The sequence below is a fragment of the Sus scrofa genome, chromosome 3 (assembly GCF_000003025.6).
Source record: "Sus scrofa isolate TJ Tabasco breed Duroc chromosome 3, Sscrofa11.1, whole genome shotgun sequence".
Lineage (NCBI taxonomy): Eukaryota > Metazoa > Chordata > Mammalia > Artiodactyla > Suidae > Sus > Sus scrofa.
In genome coordinates, this window is record NC_010445.4 from 94,845,398 (window position 1) to 94,868,122 (window position 22,725).

Sequence of the window (22,725 nt, forward strand, 5' to 3'; positions counted from 1 at the left end):
GAAAGCAGACAGCAAATACAAACTTGGCAAACGCAGTCATTTCCTATGTCACTCATTACAGTGAACTACAATCAATCCAAGGCATGGCCCTCAGATAAAAAGCAACCCCCAAAGCGACCCTCCAAATCCAAAATACTCTGACAAGTCCTAAACCACGTCAGCTACAATTTATGTTTTACAGCAGAATTAGAATAATAATATAGCTAATGTTTTAAAGTGCTTGTGACAAGTGCTTTCTAAGCACTTTCTATGCATTATATTATTTACTCCAAACAACGCAATTAGATATTACTGACCTTGTTTTACAGATGAACACATGAAGGCTCAGAGAGGTTACCCGATTTGTCAAAAGGTCACACAGCTGGCTTAGTGGTACAACCAGGATTAGAACCTGCCTCCCTCTAATGCAAAGCCTCTGCATTTAACCATGACACCACCTGCTTAAACTGCAGTGGCTGTGTCACATCTTTTCCCCCTTTTTAAAAAGTCGAAAAACATACAAAATAATAGGGGAAACTTAGGGGGAGAGCTTATGAGAATCTCTGTACTGCCTGCTCAGTTTTTCTGTTAACCTAAAAATGCTCTAGAAAATAAAGTTGATTAATTTTTTAAATGCTGAAGTAAAAGTTCAAGATAAAAATTCTCCCCATGTATCAGCATCCTCTCTTGCCTTTTTTGTTTTTAAAGCACATACAGATGTGTATGTGTGTATAATTTTTTTTAAATATTACATTCTTTTCTGTCATGGAAGCAAGAATACCCCAGAACAAATAATTAAGGAACATCTTTCTTTTTTTTTTTTTTTTTTTTGTCTTTTCTAGTGCCATACCCACAGCATATAGCAGTTCCCAGGCTAAGGGTCAAATTGGAGTTACAGCTGCCGGCCCACACAGAACCACAGCAACATCAGAGTCGAGCCGAGTCTGCGACCTACACCACAGTTCGTGGCAACACCAGATCCTTAACCCACTGAGCGAGGCCAGGGATCAAACCCCAGGGTTCCTAGTTGAATTCATTAACCACTGAGCCACAACAGGAACTCCAAGAATACCTATTTTTTTAAGGTAACTCTTATGTAATTAATGCTAATTTTTTTTTAGGGCTGCATCCATGGCATATGGAGGCTCCCAGGCTAGGAGCTGAATCAGAGCTGCAACTGCCAACCTACATCACAGCCACCCAGCCACAGCAACATTGGATCTGAACCGAGCCTATGGTCTACACCACAGCTGATGGTCACACCAGATCCTTAACCCATTGAGCAAGGCCAGGGATTGAACCTGAATCCTCAGGTTCATGAACTGCTGAGCCATGACGGGAACACCCTAATGTTAAAATTTTTTGACCCAGCAAGTATCTATTATGTTCAAGGCAATATGTCAAGTGTTAGCACAAAATGGCATGACTTTTCCTCTCAGGACCTTTCCTACCTCTGTACGAGAACAGGAACAAAGGGTATGGGATCCTGAACATGAGGCATCAACCTCGTAAATAAATGGAGGGCATGGATGGGAAAGGATCCCAGGATTCCAAAGGCCAAAGGAGCAGTAGCCTGGAGAGTTGGAGGAACAATGGTCCCAAAAGACAAGACTTGGCTGGGTGGTGAGAGCATCTCAGGAGGATGGAGCTGGGGGAGTGCAGCACAAGGGAACACGGGGCACGGACAACAGAAACAAGCCTCATGGAGGAGGGCCCAGCCAGAGGATGTGGGATCCACACGGCAGGAAACAGAGGAGTAAGGGGCCGAGCAAGCCATGCAGGGCTCCGACTGTCTGGCAGGACAATGGGGCTGGACTTCATCCCATAAGCTTCTGGGCCTGGGAAGGCGGCGTGGGGCTGGGGAACTCTCGTTGGTTCTGAGCACCCAGAAAGGGGATTTAGTGCCATTGCACAAGATACACACAGGTCCTCTGGATTCCGGAGAACCAGACTAGTAAGGATACAAAAACCAATCCTAGAGCTGTCATCATGAATCAGTACTCAGGCACCTGGAACTTAAATGAGATTTTCTTCTCTAAAATAAAATACATGTATATATGTTTTTTAACTCAGCTCAATAGTCATGGCTGGGGACTGTGCACTTTCTATGAATACAGCCCTGATATTCACCCTGGGAAAAGGGAGAGGCTGTGGGGCCCCGACAACTGGCCCATGGGATGGACTCAACTTCAAACGTTAAGGCAGGAGGCCAGCTCCATGATTCCAGGGGTTCTCAAAAGCAATCCCTGATCAAAAAACATGTTCCCTATTTTTGGCTAGTACTGGAGTCATTTGAACAAGAGGTTAAGCCCCATTTTATAGCGACTTTAAATTCCCTTCCTCTGCCCCAGAGTGACAGAGGGATGACAAGCAGGTCCTTTTCTGGGCATGTTTCATTTTGTGGGTTGGGGAACAGAGAGGCTCAGGTTGCCAGCTTTGGCAAATAAAAAGACTAGACTCCCAGTCTTTCCATTCAAATTTTAGATAAACAACAAATACTTTATTCATATAAGTAGGTCCCATGCAATATTTAGGACATATTTATAGTAAAAAGAAAAGTTTCTGTTGTTTATCTGAAATTCAAATTTAACTGGGCATCCTGTATTTTATCTGGCAATTCTGGGTTCGGGGCACATGAAAGAAATAGCAGTGTTACAGAGCAGCAAAGGATACAGACAATAGGGCTTGGGTATCAAGGACAAGCATTTTTTATCTACTTCAAAATATGGTGACTTTGCAAAAGCACCCAGCTGTGCATTGATAAGACATGGTTCCCAGGAGTTTCCATCGTGGTGCAGTGGTTAATGAATCCAACTAGGAACCATGAGGTTGCCGGTTCGATCCCTGGCCTTGCTCAGTGGGTTAAGGATCTGGCGTTGCCATGAGCTGTGGTGTAGTTTGCAGACGCGGCTCAGGCCCCTCATTGCTGTGACTGTGGCGTAGGCCCGCGCTACAGCTCTGATTCGCCCCCTAGCCTGGGAACCTCCATATGCTGCAGGAGCAGCCTAAGAAAATGGAAAAAAAGACACACACACACACACACACACACACACACACACACAAAGACATGGCTCCCAGCAAACCCATAGCCTTAGAAAGATGACTAGTACTAATGCTTTTCATAAACTAGGAAGCAAAAGTTTGAGGACTTTCACAAAAGTCACAAAGCTACAAAAGAACCAGACCTCCTGCTGCTAGGGGAAGTCTGGAGAAGGATTTGAAGGAAGAAAAGGGCTTGTGTGATTGAAGAAAGAAGGTTTCTGAGAACCGATGCGTAAGGAAGGGCTTATGTGATTGAAGAAAAGGCAGTTTCTGAGAACTGATCCATGAGGCAGGGCAGATGAGAGATCTGCCACATTTATTTTTGATACTTCAATGTAAATGAACTAAAATGAAATCTGAGCTTAAGGACCAAAGGTCTTAACAGAAATTTGACAAGTAAATGCATAGTTCCTTACAAGCATACAGTAATCTCTTCAAAAGACTAGCTATTCTTCAACTCTTGGTATTTCTTAGTAATTCCAATGCCTGTTCAAAAGCAAAGTCCTCCTCTCTAAATGGGGTGGCTTTGGATGCTGCCTACATTTGGGTTGAGACAATGGAGCAATTGCTATGCAGTGTGTTGGAAGATGTACAGAGGAGACACATGGTAGGAAATGAAGTCAGACCTAGAGAAGTGGAACATATACCTGGATCAGAGCACTTGGGGCTCTTAGGAAAACCCTCAAATCTCAGTTACCACAATTAGGCCCACAGCTAATGCAGGTGAGGTTCGGGGCAAAATGCAACACTGTCTCTACTTGTTAAAAAGGCAAAAGGGAGCGATGCGTCATCAGGAAGGTCGGTCCACTGGGACCAAAGAGAGCCCAAGAGCTGCGGATCCAGGTTTCCTACACCTCCTATCGTGAGGGGTGACCTAGGAGGGCTAAGTGTGGGATTCTAGTTCTGCATACTTGGAATTCAGCAAACCCCAAATTCCTGTCGCTAGCTCAGTTCAGAGAAGGATGGAAGTAGGGACTGGAAAAGCTTTTCCTTGAAACTCCTTATGGGGAATTACTAAATAAAATCTTCAGACAGAAGCACAATTCTGCCTATATCTAATAATAAATATAAATTGCAGATATTTACCAATAAAAATTAATTACCATTTTTTAAAAACTTGCTAGAAGCTGGGCACTTTTACATTTCTCACCAATGTACAATCACTCAGAGTTCCCGTCATGGCTCAGCGGTTAATGAACCCAACTAGCATCCATCAAGACTCAGGTTTGATCCCTGGCCTCGCTCAGTGAGTTAAGGATCCGGTGTTGCTGTGGTGTAGATCGCAGATGCAGCTCGGATCCCACATTGCTGTGACTCTGGCGTAGGCCGGCCACTACAGCTCCAATTGGACCCCTAGCCTGGGAACCTCCATATGCCACGGATGCAGCCCTAAAAAAAACAAAACAAAAAGACAGTATTACAATCACTCTACAAGATAGCAATTATTCCCTTTTATAGATAGCCTGGTACAGACAGGTTCAATAATTTGCCCAATAATTTGCCCAATATCATGCAGCCAAAACTAACTAGAATTCAACCTAGGATGGACAGAGTACAGAGCCCACACTATTTTTTTATGTCCATGAATTCAGACAAGTCACCACCCAATTACATGAAAGATGCTACAAAGCTATTCTCCATCTTTGTTAGGCCTATCAAGAAATACACAAAAGAAAATTAACAGAAATACAGCATAAAGATCGAGGTTGGCCCTCGGGATAGATTTCCTTGATAACAAAGAGTTCAATATACTGTGAGTGATACTGTTCAACACTGCTCTGAGCAAAATTCCTAGAACATAGAAAGTATTCAATATATATTTGCTGAATAGTTGGCTGGCTGGCTAGGTGGATGGATAGATTAATGAACCAATACCCCGTTCTACTCACTGCTCCCTTTCTTTGGATATCTTATAGTTTTGTTGTGTGTGTGTGTGTGAAACAATTTTTTTTGGATTGCATTCCTACTTTAATCTCACTGGCTTCCTGACTCCCCTCATCACCAAAAATGCTAGAAACGGCCAGTCAACACCGTTTATGCTCTTCATCCAGTTTAGAGAGGCTCCCTTCCCTGTCTATTCAGAATCCATTTTCTACAAGGACTGGCTCCAGATCCTACCAAGAAGCCTCTGCCAACCATGTGAACCCACAGTAATCCCCTTCTCCTGTGAACTCCCACACTTCCTTCCATTTTGCTGTTTCATAAAAGGTGTTAACTTCGAATCCCCAAGTGGCCCACTTGAGGAAGGTTCATTCCTTCTTTTTCTAATTATACTGTTTTGCAAAATAGAGCTGAAAAGCACTAGTTCTATGGTGCTAATAAATTTTTACAAATAAGAGCATTATTCTATGATGAAATAATTTTGGAAATAGGTGGTTATATACAAAATTATACACATTCCTTTGCTATAGGCCATCTTGGAGTCCTTAATATACGAACGTTCATCTGACTCTGTAACATTTCCCAAGCGCTCAGATCACAGCAACCTGAAAATATTATAAGGCTCCCATGCTTTGAAAGATATGCTAGCAAATATCACATGCTCCATCCTTGCTGGCTAATTGATGATTCTATCAGTTGCCCCTAAAACAGCTTAAATAATCATCAACATGCACGGTAGGGAGATGGAATCATAGACCCTGCATCCTTGAAAATCTGCTTGCTTGTTTGATTGTTTTTAGAAAATCCTTTGAATGGCTCAAGGATACAGAGAGAGGGCTCCATTTTTTTTTCTTTTGTTTTTTTTTTTTTTTTTTTTTTTTTTTTTGTCTTTTGTTTTTTTTCATTTTAGGGCCACTCTTGCAGCATATGGAGGTTCCCAGGCTAAGGGTTGAATCAGAGCTGTAGCTGCCGGCCTACACCACAGCCACAGCCACACACAATCCGAGCTGTGTCTGTGACCTTCACTATAGCTCACGGCAACGCCGGTTCCTTAACCCACTGAGAGAGGCCAAGGATCAAACCCATGTCCTCATGGATGCTAGTCAGATTTGTTAACCACTGAACCACAGGGGGAACTCCAAGAGGGCTCCATTTTTTAAATAAATGTATTTTTGTGAGCCTTGAACTTGAGGTGAAAAAAGTGAGCTTTCAAAAATACCTTTGTGGGAGTTCCTGCTATGGTGCAGCCAGTTAAGAATCTGGTGTTGTCTCTGAGGTGGTGGGGTTCGATGTCTGGCCCGGTGCAGTGGGGTTAAGGATCTGGCATCACCACAGCTGTGGCCTATGTCCCAGCTGTGGCTCGGATTCAATTCCTGGCCAGGAAACTTCCATATGCTGCGTGTGTGGCTGAAAAAGAAAAAAACAAAACAAAACAAAAAAAAACTTAGTGATTTTTATCACAACAACAAAGAAAGATGAGGAGGGGAAAAGGCAGAAGCTGGCAGTTTCTCAGGGGAGATGAGACTTAGTTTCATGGAGAGCAATAAAGATAAAATATTATCAAGTGCTAGTTCAAGCCTAGTCAAGGCTCAAAATGCAGAAAGCCAAGTCAGGATCATTGTTCGCAGAGATCTTACGAAGTCTCTAGACTATGCTAACTTCCTGCTTTCACAGATATGGACTTAGGTCTAACACCACTGTGTAACAGAAGTCACCTGACTCAATAAATTTCTATAAGGAAAATTTATATTTCTATATATATATAGATATATATAGAAAATATATATTTCTATAAGGAAATTTCTATTCAATAAATTTCTCAGGGAAAGGGAAAAAAGAATGGATATCTATATCTGTATCTATCTATATCTATATACAGATAGCAGATATAAAACTGATTCAGGAGTTCCCGTCATGGCACAGTGGTTAACGAATCCGACTAGGAACCATGAGGTTGCAGGTTCGGTCCCTGCCCTTGCTCAGTGGGTTAACGATCCAGCGTTGCCGTGAGCTGTGGTGTAGGTTGCAGACGCGGCTCGGATCCCGCGTTGCTGTGGCTCTGGCGTAGGCCAGTGGCTACAGCTCCGATTCGACCCCTAGCCTGGGAACCTCCATATGCTGCGAGAGCGGCCCAAAGAAATAGCAAAAAAAAAAAAAAAAAATCTTTAAAAAAAAAAAAAACTGATTCATGTTGCTATACACCTGGCACTAATACAACATTGTAAGTCAACTATACTTCAGTGAAATTTAAAAAACAAACAAAACAACACTGAGAAAAATTTCTCAGGGAAAGAAAAAGGTATTAGCCAAACCAACCCCGAACAGGCAAAGTGTAGGTATCCCCAGACTCCGAAAGGCTCGTGATGAACTCTCCTTCTTAGCTGTAATTTTACATATCAGGATATTTTTGCTATTCCTTGATTAATATTGTGTCTCCTACTAGACTATATGTGTCTAGCATGGTACCCAGCAGATAAGGTATTCACTGAAATATGCTAAGTGAATGAAAGAATGGCTGGAACAATGAGCGAAGACTCACTCCTCTTTGTCCACTGGTTACAATCTTTTGTGGGTTCCACCATCTTTCTTTTCAACACTGTACTGGATAACGAATGTCTAAGAATCTAAATTAGTCTGATTAAAGACTGTTGCCTGTTTGAGCTTCTACAAGACAAACTCCAAGAAGGCAGCCTTTTTACTCAACCTACAGACAAGTGACTAGGTTACACGCACTTTCTGAGTGTCTCGTACTCTGACTGATGAGCCTCTTGAGGGATGGAAGACACTTCTGCTCCCAAAATGGTTACAGCTGGCTGGGGAAAGACCACTGGTACCAAGAGATGCTCTAGTCTTAAAAAAAATCAAACAAATCTATTCAAGAAGGACATAAACACACTCAAAGTCTATTTTTTCCTCAGTAATTAATCATAGATGCACCCAGCCATGGTTTTTCAAAACCTTCTTGAACTTGATTACATCTTGAAGCTTGGTCATTAGCTCAGTAAGTTTACTCCTTGCTGGCAAATGAAAGGACTTTTCGTTAGCTTCAAAATTACCTCTCTGTGGGAGTTCCCGTTGTGGCGCAGTGGTTAACGAATCCGACTAGGAACCAAGGAGGTTGCAGTTCATCCCTGGCCTTTCTCAGTGGGTTAAGGATCCGGTGTTGCCGTGAGCTGTGGTGTAGGCTGCAGACGCGGCTCAGATCCCAGGTTGCTGTGGCTCTGGCATAGGCCGCAGCTATGGCTCCGATTCGACCCCTAGCCTGGGAACCTCCATATGACAGCCCTAGAAAAGGCAAAAAAGACAAAATAAATAAATAAATAAGACAAAACAAAAAACTACCCCTCTGAGGCATTCCCTTGTGGCCTGATGGCTAAGGATAACATGTTGTCACTGCTGTGGTATGGGTTCAATCCCTGGCCTGGGATCTGCATGTGACAGGTGTGGCCAAATTAATAAATAAATAAAACTTCAAGATGAGGTAGAGGGACCAGGAGCAGGGAGAGGGTGGGGAGGTCCTCATTCCTGCACTCGGACCTCAGAGGCTTGCCCCCCCTTCCTCCCAGGAAATAGATACCATAGACCTCAATTGTATTTCGTCCAGAGTTTCCATTCTGTTTAGAAGTCAGCGAGGTACAAGGACAACAGTCTGTCCTTCTCCTCTCCCTTCTCCCATCACAGTGCAGACTTTTGCCCACCTTCCCATGGTTTCTGGCAGAAAAGGAGATTTCAAACAGGTGCAGCCTGCTGATTAGCATTATAATAGGTTGTAATTACTTAACAAGCCCATATATACCCGGAGGGACTTGGAGAGAAATATAATGTTTTGCCAAGTGCAGCTTTTATTTATGTAAAATACTGCAGGCCTGCTCCAGAGTTCTTTTAGTCTAAGTGAAACCCCTGGAAGCTTTGTCTGCGTGTGCTTCAATGAGCTCTGTGAGTTCAGGCGCTGGAATGTAAAATATCACTTCTTGTTGCTGCCAGTTACAAAGGGGATTGTATCTAAAGCCCTTGTGAGAATTAAACCTGATTTTTAAACTCTGCAAAGGGTGGACAAGTGAGTCTTCTTCTTTTCCTCCTATCACAGCACCTCACGTTGGCCCTGAGCACCTAGCAGTATACAATTCCTTCTTTTAGAAACCCCAGACCATCATTTTGCTCTGCAATGGTTATACAGCATTCGGAACCATTATTTTTTGTGACAGTTTCTACTCCTAAAAATGGGTTGACAAAGTCCTATTGTATAGCACAGGAAGGTACATTCAATATTTTGTAATAACCTATAGTGGAAAAGAATCTGAAAAAGAATATGTGTATATGTATAAATAACTGAATCACTTTGCTGTTCGCCTGAATTAACCACAACGCCAAAAATCAACAATACTTCAATTAAATAAATAAGTGCATACATAAATAATAGTTTGAGTTTTACAACTTTATGTATGTTAAAGCATCACATTGCACACTCTAAACATAGACAAGTGAAAAATAAAGAAACCTCAGGCCTGATGGAGATGCTTCAGCTTAGTGCAAAGTGCCACGTGGAAATAACACAGCACCTCTCCAAAGAACACCTTTAAGGATCCCGTGGATTTTTAGAAAATAAAATGTCCTTTTCTTGTGCCTTCTCCCCACTTCTTTCAAACACACAGAAAGATTGTGTAAGGAATTCACTCAACTGCTTCTCCTACTGGTCTTCCCAACTAGATTTCTCACTCCTCAGAAGCAGGAATGATGCCATAAACCAGCTCGTTTGACCAAGCCCCTAACATCTACCATTGTGCTAGACCATGGGAGGTCCTAGGGGAATATATTTTTGTTTGAGTAAATTCATTCTTTCCTTCAACAATGTTCCAGGAACTGTTTTAAGTACCAGGAATACAACAGTGAACAAAGACCTCCACACTTACAGAAACTGTGTCTTGATGCTGGAGATGGACAGTAAAGATACATTAAAAAAAACCTACATGATATAAAAGATAAATAGGAGCCAAAAATAAAGTAGGAAAGGAGCGTATAAAGTGAAAAAGTGAAGGGTAATAGTTTAGATAGGATTTCCAGAAAAGGCCTTACTGAGAACACTTGAATAAAGACTTGAACAGTGAGGCTATCTGAGGAAGGAACATTCTAGAAAGATGGAAGAACAGGTGCAAAGACTGAAGCAGGAACAGGGTCAGGGTGTCAGGTGGGTCAATATGACTGGAAGAGGACTGAACAGATGAGGAGGAGCATCAGAGTAGGGTCAGAGAGATCATAACAGGAGGCCTGACCACCCACGCTGGCCTTAAGATGGCAATAAGGACTTAGGTTTTCACCCTGAGAGGTTTGTGAGCCGAGTGACGTGACCTGACAAAGTTGGGGCAAGGGGTACCAGGTAGGAGGCTGGCAAAATCATCCAGGTTTGAGATGACTGGGGCTTGGGCCAGAGTGGCGTCAACAGAGGTATGGAAAGCTGATCAGATTTGGGACATATTTTGAAGACAGAGACAACAGATGTTGCTGAGGGACTGGATGTGGGGCGTGTGTGAGAACAAGAAGCATCGAGAATGGACTGAACTGGAAGGTGGAGTTGCCGGTTCCTGAGATGGGGAAAACCACGAGAGGCTTCCACTGGGGAAGGGGGACATCGGAGACATAGTTTCACATAACCGAGTTTGAGAAGCCCTGTACGCAGTCAAATGGCCATGACAAGAAGGCAGTCACATTTATGAGTTCTGAATCTCAGAGTTCCCGTCGTGGCGCAGTGGTTAACGAATCCGACTAGGAACCATGAGGTTGTGGGTTCGGTCCCTGCCCTTGCTCAGTGGGTTAACGATCCGGCGTTGCCATGAGCTGTGGTGTAGGTTGCAGACGCGGCTCGGATCCTGCGTTGCTGTGGCTCTGGCGTAGGCTGGCGGCTGCATCTCTGATTCGACCCCCAGCCTGGGAACCTCCATATGCCGCGGGAGCTGCCCAAGAAATAGCCAAAAAAAAAAAAAAATGAATCTCAAGGGCGGGCATAGGCTGGAATTAGGAGTTTAGAGTCACCAGCACTGAGAATGTATTAAAATCCAGGAAACTAACTGAAATCAGTACGGCAAAAGCAAAACCGCGGCTCCCAAATATCTCTATTTCCAATTACTCGTGTGCTTCAATAAACAATTAACCTTTGACTCTAGCGGCCACGGTTCTAGACTTCTCAAAACAATCTCACTTCAAGTAATGCGAATATTTTCTAAAAGGCAATTGTTAAGTATAACAAAATTAACTATTTTTAGATGATGTGAGACCGCATATAAATATATTCACAAGTCAAAGAGAAAAATATCTTTCCGTGGACCATATGTTCCGATTTAAGATTCTAAGACTATGAATACACACACAGAACTCTTCAAATATCAATAACGTTGTTAGAATGTACAGCCGCCTGGCCCTTTGCAAAGGACTTTATAGATTCCCTTATTTCTCATAACAACCCTATTATATTCCCATTTTGCAAATGAAGAAACAGACTTAAAGAGCCTAAGTCCCAGGCCCACAGACACACAACTAGCGAGTGGTCGAGGCATTTTATCATGAGAGCTCACAGATTCAGGGCAAAGGCCCCACTCAGGAGCCGAGGGTTTCAAATATTCACCAAATCAGCTGCTGGTCAAGGATACAGAGAAAGAGAAACAGGACAGACAGACAAGGCCTGAAGGACCCAAAATCAAGCTCTCTGATTGCACGGGAGCAAGAACTAACCCTTTGGGCAGTTGTTATATAACCAGTGATGTAACAGGAGCACCATTTAATTAGATAGTTAAGTATTATAGGAGTCAGCAGGGAGTAGGGCAGGGAAAAATCTGGAACCTGAGCTGCTGCGGGACAAATTCAAGGCGCAGGTGCACACAGAGCCGATGGGGATCATTTCTAGGCCTCACACTTCTCTCCAGACCACCCTCACCTCACTCTATTTAAAGGATAATGCAGGTTTTCAGACGTCCTATGAAAGACTGCCTTACAGAATTACTGAAGGCAGAGACAGTACCTAACACCATGTGCTCAGGCCACTGCCAGTGGGAGGCTCAGTTGGAGAGGTTTCACCACAACCCACATTCTCACCCTCTGCCCAGCACATTGGCATCCGAACTCCGAGGAGCTGGACTTTTGCACTATAAGAATCTCCCCGGATGCTAACCTCTCCTAAAGGGACATAGGCCTATCTCCTGGGTCAGCAGAGTGGGATAATTTTGAGGAGCCCTCTCAACAGGCTTTTTTTTTTTTTTTTTTTTTTTTTTCATTTTTGGTTGCCTGGAGGCATATGGAGTTCCCAGGCTGGGGATCAGATCCAGTTGTAGTCACGACCTAAGCCACAGTGACAATGCTGGATCCTTAACCCACTGTGCCAGCCAGGATCGAACCTGCAACCCAGCGCTCCCAAGATGCCACCAATCCAGTTGTGCCACAGTGGAAACTCCTCAATGGGCTGTTTTGAAAATATGAAACAGAAACACTAGTGTCCCATCCCTCACCAAATGAGACTCTCTGGATGAAAAACATTCTGGAGGCTATGAAAAACTGGCTTCCTTGGGTCCTGTATAATAATCAACTCACTAAAGAACCTTCTCTGGGGCCAGCCCCATGACAGGTTTAGGGGACATAACAAAGGTAGCTATAGTCGTTAAACATTCACAGAGCCCTTACTGAGAGCCAGGCACTGGTTTATGCACTTTGCAGATATGGTTCCTTCACCCCCGCCACAAGCCCATTGCATTAGAAGTAGGTACTTGCACTATTGCTCACTTTTCACAGAGAAAGATACAGAAACACAGGTTAAATAGCTGCCCAAAGGTCTCAAAAGTGGGCCTTCCTGCTCTGGTGCAGTGGGTTAAGAATCCCACTGCAGTGGCTTGGGTCGCTGAGGAGGTGTAGGTCTGATCCCTAACTGGGCACAGTGGGTTAAAGGATCCGGCACTGCTGCAGCTGCAGCTGTAGCTCAGGTGGCGGCTATGGCCAGGATTCAATCCCTGGCTCAGGAACCTCCATATGCCACAGGTGTGGCCATTTCCTTAAAAAAAGTGGAAAAAAGGTCTTGAAAGTAGTCAGTGGTAGACAGAAGAGTCAAACCCAAGTGGAGCTCTGCCCTTAGGTTCCAAAACCCCTCTCAGAAAATGACCTTCTGTCATTACCCCGCATGAGGAGGGCCTCTCCCACAGGTTGAAGCACAGGAGTGACACAAACCAAAGGTATCTTCAGAGGCAGGGAGGGGAGAACAGGAGAGAAGGGGCCAAGGATACATAGACTGCTGAGGTGACAACGGAGCAAGCTCCAGAGTGTGACAGGACCACTCCACCCACCCCCTCAGCCATCTCCCCGCCCCCCTCCCCCCGCAATCTGCCCTAAATGTGAGAGCTGCTCCAACCACATCCACTCAGCCCCTGGTTCTGACAGGAATCCCCACACATCTAGTTTCCACCACCCTGCTTGTAAATCTTGCTCTAGGAATGAGACTATCCCAGCACATGGACAAAGTTGTGGTACCTTATCTGGAGCTTTCCCCTGCCAGGGATTTCTATTCTAACTCAGTGTTTCTTAAGGTATGGTCTGGTTAGAATCTCAAGGACCAGCTTGTTAAAAATGAATATTCCTAATATTTTGTAAAATCCATAGGGAAGAGAATCTGAAAAAGAATATATATATATATACATAGACATATATATACATATGTACATATTTATACACACACATAGAGAGAACTAAATCACTGTGCTGTGCACCTGAAATGAACATGATATTGTAAATCAATTACACTTCAAGAAAAAAAAAATAGCATACTTTAAGTCTCCCCCCCAAAAAAAAGGTAAGAAAGAAAAAAAGAAAAGAAGTACTCCTAGCCCTCCTCCTAAACTACAGGTTGAAAAGCTCTGAAGGTGGGGCGGGAGGATCTATATTTTTAACACCTCATCCCACCCCCACCCTCACCCCCACCCTTCTTACACACACTAGAGTCTGAGCAGCGTTAGTGTCTGGTTCTTGGGGAAAAAAAGCTATAGCAATAGTGTTTAATGTGAAAGTGAAATCTTCCCTCTCTCCATAATAAGCTTTCTCGAAAGCAACTCCTTTCGCCATCACAACTGAGAGGTCTCTCATTGTCTGGAGAATAATTATCTCAGCCTGATGTTTAAACTTTCCAGAATCCACCTCAGTGGAGTCTAAACTTTTTCTTACTTCAGTGTTTTCAAAGGGTGGCCCCCAAATCACGAATGATTTTAATATGTACCTGAGATACACTTTTTTTAATTTTAAATGATTTTTATTTTTTCCATTAAACCTTTTTTTTTATTTTAGTAGCCAAGTATTTATTTTAATGTAAATGAAGAAAAAAATGTAACTACAATATCCAAAGCTGTGATTTCATGAATACTGGGGGTTAAGTGGGAAAGAAAAGAAATAAAATGTTTAAAAATATTCGGTAAATACTTAATAGCACAGGCAGTATTCAGATAACAAGTCTTAAATTCGGGAAACCTTTTCCTTCCTGGTCCTTTCTGACAGGTACCCTCCGTTTTAGTCATGGGTTTCTGAACATAGGCCTTCTCTGCCTTTATTCCAGCAGCTTCTGTGCCCATGAAGCACTGTTTCTGCTTATAAATATTTCTTCAAATGTTACCCATCATTTCATGCCCAATTCATGCCTCCTTCCAGGAACTTCCAGATTCTGCCAGCCATCCCAGCACACTCCCTTTTCGGACTCTTTAACATATGGAAGGTACCACTCATTTAGAACCTAATTGCTACTTAAGTGTCTATATGTATCTCTTCAGTGTCCTTTCCCCAGTGAGCCTCCTGGGAATAAGCCATGGTCTCTTTTACCTCTGGATTCCCCAGAGTGCTAAACATCCCTTTTTGGATCAGAGCACAAAACAGGAACTCAGGGAATACATGTGAATTCATCATGCAGCTGAATGCAATGTCCCACAGCAACGCGAGAAGCGGCTGTTGCATGCTCACTGCATCTCCTTCCCCCAAGCCAGATTTCCCAGCCACATCTCTCCTCATCACTGCCAGCTGAAGAGCACAGAAGCCGGAGCTCAGGAAATTCTACCCGAAGGTGTGATTCTTGGGTGTTCCCTGACCAATGGGGATGGGAAAGGTGACCTTGGCCCTCCCGGGCCCAAATTGTTTGTTTCCCAGGGCCACTTGCCTCTGCTGTTGCGTCCTCACCCTCAGTCTAGAAGAGCCAGAGTGGCCACAGCATCCTCTAGTGAAAACAATGCTGGACAGGCAAACAGAACCAGCTCCCTACTTGATTCATCCTGTAACTCTGGCCTTCCTGTAGCTCAGGGTTTTGAATCTCTCCAATCCTGTCATACTTAATTCACATGTGCTGCAGGGCCAAAGAAATGCTGATTTTGAAAGCACTTTGAGTTACTGTGTACAACAAAAACATCAGGGACACAGCACATGGATCTGCAGGGAGAATTAGACTGGGAAGTGCAGTTCTCCACTGGGCAAGCTGTGGGCAATAGGAAGTGCAGTCCCTATTGCTAGCCCTCCTCCTTCTGCTTGTCATGGGACCCCAGGTACCCACTTAGATGTTCTGGGACTCAACGCCTTGTCTGTGAAACTTGCCTGTGCACTAGGTGGTGTGGCCTAGGGCCAAGTCCAGTGTGTATTTGAAAACCCTAAAGAATGATATGCAAGCAAGACTAGTGCCCACGGCACACTTCCCTGGAAGTGCTCCAAAGTGGGGATGGGGCCCCAATGTGCCCGAGATTTGGGTGGGTTCCAGCAAATTATCACCAGAGACATTCAGGCACCTTTCCCTCCATCCAGGAACTTTTTTGTGGTTAAAAGCAGACCTGCTGTTCATCCTGCCTCTTCTGTGCCTCACTGTCCAACTCCTTCATCTGAATTCATGGCCAAGGGCCCCACCTTCGCACTACCACATTCATGGTTCTTTCTTCCCCTTCCTGCTCTAAAACACAACTCCAGAACCACAGGTTTCTGGTGTTAAGATCTGGCTCTGAAACTAGTGATCCCTTCAGCTCCCCCTCAGACATGCACGGCAGGCCAGGTGTGGAGAGGAAACGGGGAAGGAGTGGGAACTCTGGTGGTGAGAGGGAGGCAGTAGCAAGGGCCATGGGTGAGCTGGAATGGGATGGAAGGTCAGTGTGTTCTTTGGGGTTCCATAAAGGTTTGCCTGCTTCCCAAAGTGTAAGCCACAAATCTCCTAGGGTTGTACTTGGTGTGGTTTGTTGGAGCTTCCCTGTAAACCCTGTAACCATAGTTTTGGGCAGAGTACATCACAGCCGTGAGCATATAAGGGAAGAGACTTTTGACTATTTTCCCCTAAAATACATCTCCTTGAGGAAAAAAAAAATATATATATATATTTATTTAATCTGTGTGTATATCGTGTGTGTGTGTGTGTGTGTGTGTGGCGATGTGCCAAATTGATTCATGTGCAACCTCTGACCCTAGGACAATTATGAAGTTGTTTTCAATAAACATCTCTTCTCTGTAAGGATGAGATATCTCTCTTTTTTTGTGTGTAGACCAAAGAACTCTGAAAACATATACACCCAAATCCACACCTGCTCTAGATGGAAACACGTAATAAATCTGAAAATAAAGAAATCCATTTCCTAATTTAACACCTCCCCACCAAGAAAGAGCTAAAACAAGATTGCTTCTCTCTGCTTCTCTGAGAGCCAAGGTTGAGTGCATTTGGCTTACAGTATGTGGACAAGGCCTATTTCCAAGTCCCTAATATTTTGACAATGCAATCAATTAACTTAGTCTGGGACCAGAAATAGTATCTCATTGCAGAGTCTTGAAAATCAAAACAAGGAAACAATATAACTTTAAGCAGGGTTCAAAGCACTGACTTACAATCACAAGCAAAACCATTCCGAGACTACAACACTCGATCCGGATGGATGGGCAATGCATTGGGCAAAACAGCTTGGCTGATGTTTCTGGGACCCTGGAGGGGACTAAAGGAGAAGGCATTTTTCTCCCTATATGTCAGAAGATGAGCTAACCGCCAGGCAACAGAACAGAAAAGAGCTGGCTTCCTCCCTGCGGGAAAAATAAAACGGCTCCTCACTCGGCCACACAGGACAAAGCCAGGACGTGCAAGAAGCCTTCAGTCTAGGGCTCCACGTGCCTCTCCAAGGACAGAGGAGCTCACCCACGCTCAGTCACACACAGCCGGCCCACCACGCGCCTGCGGAAGGCACCGGGTTCTCCGCCAACCTTCAGCACTGGCGGCTCAGGCTCCCAGCTTGCGAGCTCCTCTTAGCACCAGCTGTCTGGCGAGGGCAGAGGGCCATACCCTCTTCCCAAGTGTCATCTCCCTTGCCCCAATGTCTGCTTCTCCCCAACCACAAAGTGGAGTGTGCTTCCTCACGGTAACTGAGACATACACACACAGACACCCCAGATGGCACTAAGTCCCGGCGCCCCACCACCCAAGCCAAGGCCGCGAGGTTTCCCCCTGGACCCCACAGCCAGGCTCCTGGACCTGGAGGCGCCCAACTCACCCAGTCCTCGAAGTGGCGGCTCCCGTTCTGCAGCAGCTCCTCAAATTGGATGGTACAGTTGGCCACGAAGTCGTCGTAGCCGATGGGGGCATCGTGGAAGACAGCCAGCTCGATCTTGCGCCCATTGCACACATCGGTGACGAACTCATCGTGCCAGGCCGGGCTGTTGGTCTTCTGCTTGGTGGCCGTTTGGCCAATGCGCGAGTCGTCCACGTTGAGGGCGATGTAGGGGTCCAGAAGGAAAGTCTGCGGCCGGGGTCCCACCGCATGGCGCAGCGACCAGGCTGTGGGCTTCAAGCTCACGGCCTCGCAGATTTTGATTTTAAGAAGGCCATTGAACACTACCATGGTCGGGGCGGGGAGTGGGAGCCGGGGTCACTCCGTCCGCCCCGAGGGCAGGAACGAAGAACCGACGCCGCGGCGCTCCGAGCCACAGGGACTCCTGGGTCCCCTCTCGCCCCACCCCACACTCTCCCTACACCTTGTAGCGCTGCGCCCTGGCGCGGGCGATTCTCAGCCAGTGCATGTATTTCCTCGCTGGGTTCCTAACGGAAAAGAGGGAGGGGGGGAGAGCTGGGGGATGTCCGTGTTTGGAGCAAGTCTCTCCCCCCTACCACCAGCAGCACCTCCAGAAGAGGAGACGAGCTGTCGGCTTCGCTGCAAGCCGCGGAGGCTTGTCTCGTTGCCTCGCTGGCTCTCCGAGTCCGGGCTGCGGGAAGCGGGCGCCGCGCCCGGCTCTTACCTACCTTTCCGAAACATAATCCCCGGGAAATTTCGACTCCGGGAGGAGAAGGGGGCGGTGGGACGGGGCGGGGACCTGAACCGGGGGCGCAGATTTCAACCCGGATCCTCTTCGAACACCCAGCGCCTGCCTCTGACCGCGCGGGGCGGGGGATGGACCGAGGGATGTACAGTCTATCCGGAGGGATGCATGTCGAGAGGAAATGGTCCTCTTCGGAGCCAAATTTTTAAAAATCCACAAGCCACACGGCCAGCCCGGCCGCCTCCTCTTGGACGAAGACGCGCCGCGCCGCAGTCGGCGATCAGGAGGCGCCAGGAGCCGTGAATCTCACATCCGCGCGGGCTCGGGAGTCGGGGTGGCCGCCGCTCGGGCTCGGGGCGCAGGCCGGCACCGGGCGGTGCGCAGCGCGGCGGCGGGGCCGGGACTGCGACTCGGCGCGGCCCCACCTCCCGGGCGCCGGCGCCCGCCCGCCCCGCTCCCCGCGTCCCCGCTTTCGGCCGCCGCTCGCTCGCCGCCCGCTCTCCCCCTCGGTCTCTTCTCCCTCCGTCGGTGTGCGAGCGAGTCTCCCTCCCTCTAATGCAGGAAATGCGCAAAAGACGTCAGTGTGTGTGTGTGTGTGTGTGTGTGTGTGTGTGTGTGTGTGTGTGTACGCGCGCGCGCGCGCGCGTTCCTGTGTTTGGGGAAATAGAAAGTTTTGCCGGTTGGGGGAGCAATACGGGAAAAGTGAGCAGAGGAGAGGACTACAGAGAGCAGACGAGCCTGCCTGGGTCTCGGCGGCGGGCCGGGGAGCCAGGCGGGGACCCCGCGCGGGACCCCGGGGAGTGGCGGCCTTGAGGGCGGGGCTACGGGCCCGCCAGTTATCCGTACCTGGTCTGTGGTCTCCGCCCGGGGACCAGTGGGTCGCGCATCTCTCCGGGCTCGGCCGCCAACACTCTTTTAGAACCAGGGGTGGAGGAGTGGCGGGGGTCGTGTTGCCGGAGAGGACGCGAGACCCTCCCCCAGCCCCACCTCTACTCGGACTCTGGCAGGCTAGGGCAGCCTGCGGAGTATTGGCCGGTCTGTCTGTCATTCTGTCCGGAGACGCTCCGCTCCACGGTGGTGGGGGAAGGGGGAAAGGGAAGGCTGTGCAAGGTTTGGTATGTGTTTTAAAACATGTATCGTCTCTTCCCATTCTCTGGGGACGTTCTCCCTTTGGGGGTCTGCCCTGGACTTCTCCGGCTGCAAGAACTTGTTGACAAGTGAAAGCTTAGTAGCTCCCTGGCTCCGTTTTGTGTTTGTTTATTCTCTACAAAGTGACTTCATATTTACTCTGGACCTTGCCTATGCCCTTTTGGGGGACAGGGCTCTGGGCAGCGCGCTGACAGCGGCCGTCCGAGCTGCCCGAAAACGGGGCGCGTCCACCGGGATGGCGGGAGGTGGGGGAAAGGGGGGGGGGCGAGTGGCTCTGTGCTAATTTCCTCCGTAACCTTTAAACTCTCGCTGGAAGCCGCGGCTGCGGCTGATCACGTGAGTCGAGCCCTGGGCTGCTGGGGAAGAATTTCCTCCGCGGGGAGCGGGGGACAGGGAAGGCGGCCCGGAGAGGGACGGCCCCGCGCCTGGGGACGCGAACCTGGGAGGGCGGGGCGGAGAGCGCGGAGGTCCCAGGCGCGGCCCTGGTTGGAACCGCCGAAGGACAGAGCTGGGAAGAGGTCATCTCCCCAACCTGTTGTGCAAACGGAAAAAGAAAACCTCGGCCCTCACCCTTGTGCCAAGTCAAGTCAGGGCGTTTGTAGGGATCGTGGTAAGCTGAGTGTTTATCTTGTGAGTCTGGTTAGCGTCGGCCAAAATGTAAAACCTACCTCTCGATCACTTTTTCTCACTGGTAAAAGGTTATCACCGCCTGTGGCTCAAAGGCTTAAAAAAGCTTAAAAGCGAAGAAAGAGGCAGTCCCCTGGAACAACGGGATACCCAGAGCCGCACACAGGTTGCAGAAATGATCAGAAAAGTGCCAAGGTGGTGGTGGCAAAACCTCTCCTAAGGCCTGCAGCCACTGCTCTCTTCCCCAGCTTTCAAGTAATTTCTTGAAGCCCAGCCTCCTGGATGCAGGGGCAAAGTACAGAGAATGCTGGTGTGTAGTCTTAGGGACAGTGGAGACCATTCACATGTTAAAAGCCAGGATATAAAAGTTGTGCCTTCCAGGGCCACTCCCACCAGCTGCAGGCTTATTTTAAAGTCTGTCAGTTTGACAAAGCACACGTGGGATATCTCATTGCTGCTCACGTTTGATTTCTTTGATCATCAGAAAATTTTCCTTCTTGCTTCTTCCTTCCACCATTCTATTCTTATTTAATGCTTCCCCCTTCATAAGGCATGTGATGGGAGACACTGGCAAATAGGGCTGGATCTACAAAGGCATTTGGAAGCAGAGCCAGAGCTAGACATGAGTGAGATGCCTGACAAAGAGGCAGAATTGAAAGGCTACCAACAAACTCAGCCATCAAGATAAAAAATATTTTAATGCAATATTTTTTTAAAAAATCAAAACGAATGTAGAACTCCAGGATGAACATAATATTCAAATTTTGAATAATTTTAAATATCACATTAAAAAATTATTTGTATTGCTGAGTTTATTGGCATCCCTGAAATTTTGTGCCTCACTCCAGCCCCAGCCCTGTGGGGGAGTTGAGAAAGGCACAGACTTCTTTCGTAAAGTTAGGGATTCTTGAGTGTTTCATACCTTCTTCTACTCTTTTGTTGGATGAGTTCTATCTTGCCTGAAAACAGAGAAGAAAAGATTGAAAGACACTGGCCAAAATCCCTCCTCTCCTGTATGTTGAACAGAAAATATATTTAGAATTAAAGACACACTAAACTTGAACTTTTTGCATGGTATTATATTCCCCCACTTCTCCAATTTGGGCAAGAAGCCCAAATATATTAAATAGAATCTATTGCCATCTCAGTGGCACTAAGCAGTCTTAAAACCAATAACCTCCAAATTTCCAACCATTTCCTTGGACCTGGTAAGGTTGCAGGAAGGCAGCATCTGCCTCTTAGCAGACTGCTTGTTACACCATGTGAAAATCAGAATGCAGTCCCCAGATGTGACCAATCCCAGGATGACATCTCCTTTCAATTACAAGTCTTTCTGTCTGGGGGTGGAGGAAAGTGGGGTAACTAAAAGACCTGGCCAAACTTTCTGGTTTGTATTGGAAGAATATTTAAATAAAAAGGGAGAATACTGGTTGTTTACATACAAACATTGCTAATTTCCTGCCCTTATTACAGCCTTATTTCTAAATAAATCTCTCACCATCCTCCTCTCAAACTTGGCTGAAGGAAAATATGTATCCTCTAGGGGAACCATGGAGATGCCAGATGTGAGCCTGTTTAGGGGAAAACCCTTAAATTTACCTGGGGGGTGGGGGTGGGGGGCAACGGGTCTAAAATAACCCTCTGCTCCAGATTTCATGTGAAAAGAAAAACAAGCCCTTGCAGGGCAGAAGGTTTAGAATGTAAAATTCCAATCAATAATTGTTGCCAGAGTTCCCTGTTATGGCTCATGGTTACTGACCTATCTAGTATCCATGAGGATGTGGGTTCGATCCCTGGCCTTGCTTAGAAGGTTAAGGATCTGGCGTTGCCATGAGCTGTGGTGTAGGTCGAGGACATGGCTTGGATCCTGTGTTGCTGTGGCTCTGGCGTAGGCCGGTGTCTACAGCTCCGATTGGACCCCTAGCCTGGGACCCTCCATATGCCGCAAGTGCGGCCCTGATGAAACAGAAAGAAAGAAAAAAAAAGACAAAGCAAAACAAAACAAAATGCTGCCTACTTCATTCTTCTCTTGGCCCATGCACAGTCCTGAAAGATAGGACAGCAATGGGTATAGACATTGAGCCTTTGGATTCCAACTATGGCCCAGCTGCTTTGTGATCTTTGGGAGACAGAAGAGGAAGGGAAGAAAAGATGATAGAAGAATTTAACAAAGATGATAGAAGAATTTAACAAAGATGATCAAAATGGTGACCCTCTCCTTTTAAAATTAAGGCTCATGGCAAAAGACGATAGAGCCACAGTCCCCAGGGCAGTATAATAAGTAGCAGATGTGGGGCTACACCGGCCTTTCAAGAAAGAGAAAGAAAAACCCTTTGCCTGGGTTGCCTGGAAAGGCATCACCCAGCAGGCCTGGGCTTTTTTTTTTTTTTTTTGCCATTTCTTGGGCCGCTCCCACGGCATATGGAGGTTCCCAGGCTACGGGGTTGAATCAGAGCTGTAGCCACTGGCCTACGCCAGAGCCACAGTAACGCAGAATCTGAGCCGAGTCTGGGACCTACACCACAGCTCACAGCAACGCCAGATTCTTAACCCACTGAGCAAGGCCAGGGATTGAACCCACAACCTCATGGTTCCTAGTTGGATTCGTTAACCACTGAGCCACGACAGGAACTCCAGGCCTGGGCTTTTCAGCAGGAATTCCTTCAGAGGCAGAGAGGAGAGGAAAGGGTGTTGGAGGCACCAGGAACAGAGCACATAGAGCACAGGTAGGTAAGAGCATGGTTTGGGATGAGTAAGGGACCAGGTGTACCTGGC

The 22,725-nt window shown here is 46.6% G+C and overlaps 1 protein-coding gene across 3 annotated transcripts in view; it reads right to left on the bottom strand.

Moving 5' to 3' along the window:
* PRKCE (protein kinase C epsilon) overlaps positions 1-19,152 on the bottom strand; it is a 513,273-nt gene extending 494,121 nt beyond the window's left edge. Inside the window, exons 1-2 of one of the 3 annotated variants that reach the window (XM_021088295.1) lie at positions 19,021-19,152; positions 17,412-17,956 (exon numbers count right to left, since the gene is read on the bottom strand). In XM_021088295.1, the coding sequence (XP_020943954.1) occupies positions 17,412-17,759 (348 nt within the window). In that variant the 5' untranslated portion in view covers positions 17,760-17,956; positions 19,021-19,152. Of the gene's footprint in view, positions 1-17,411; positions 18,576-19,020 lie in introns of those variants that run through there. The other 2 variants (XM_021088294.1, XM_021088297.1) reach the window with 2 other exon arrangements.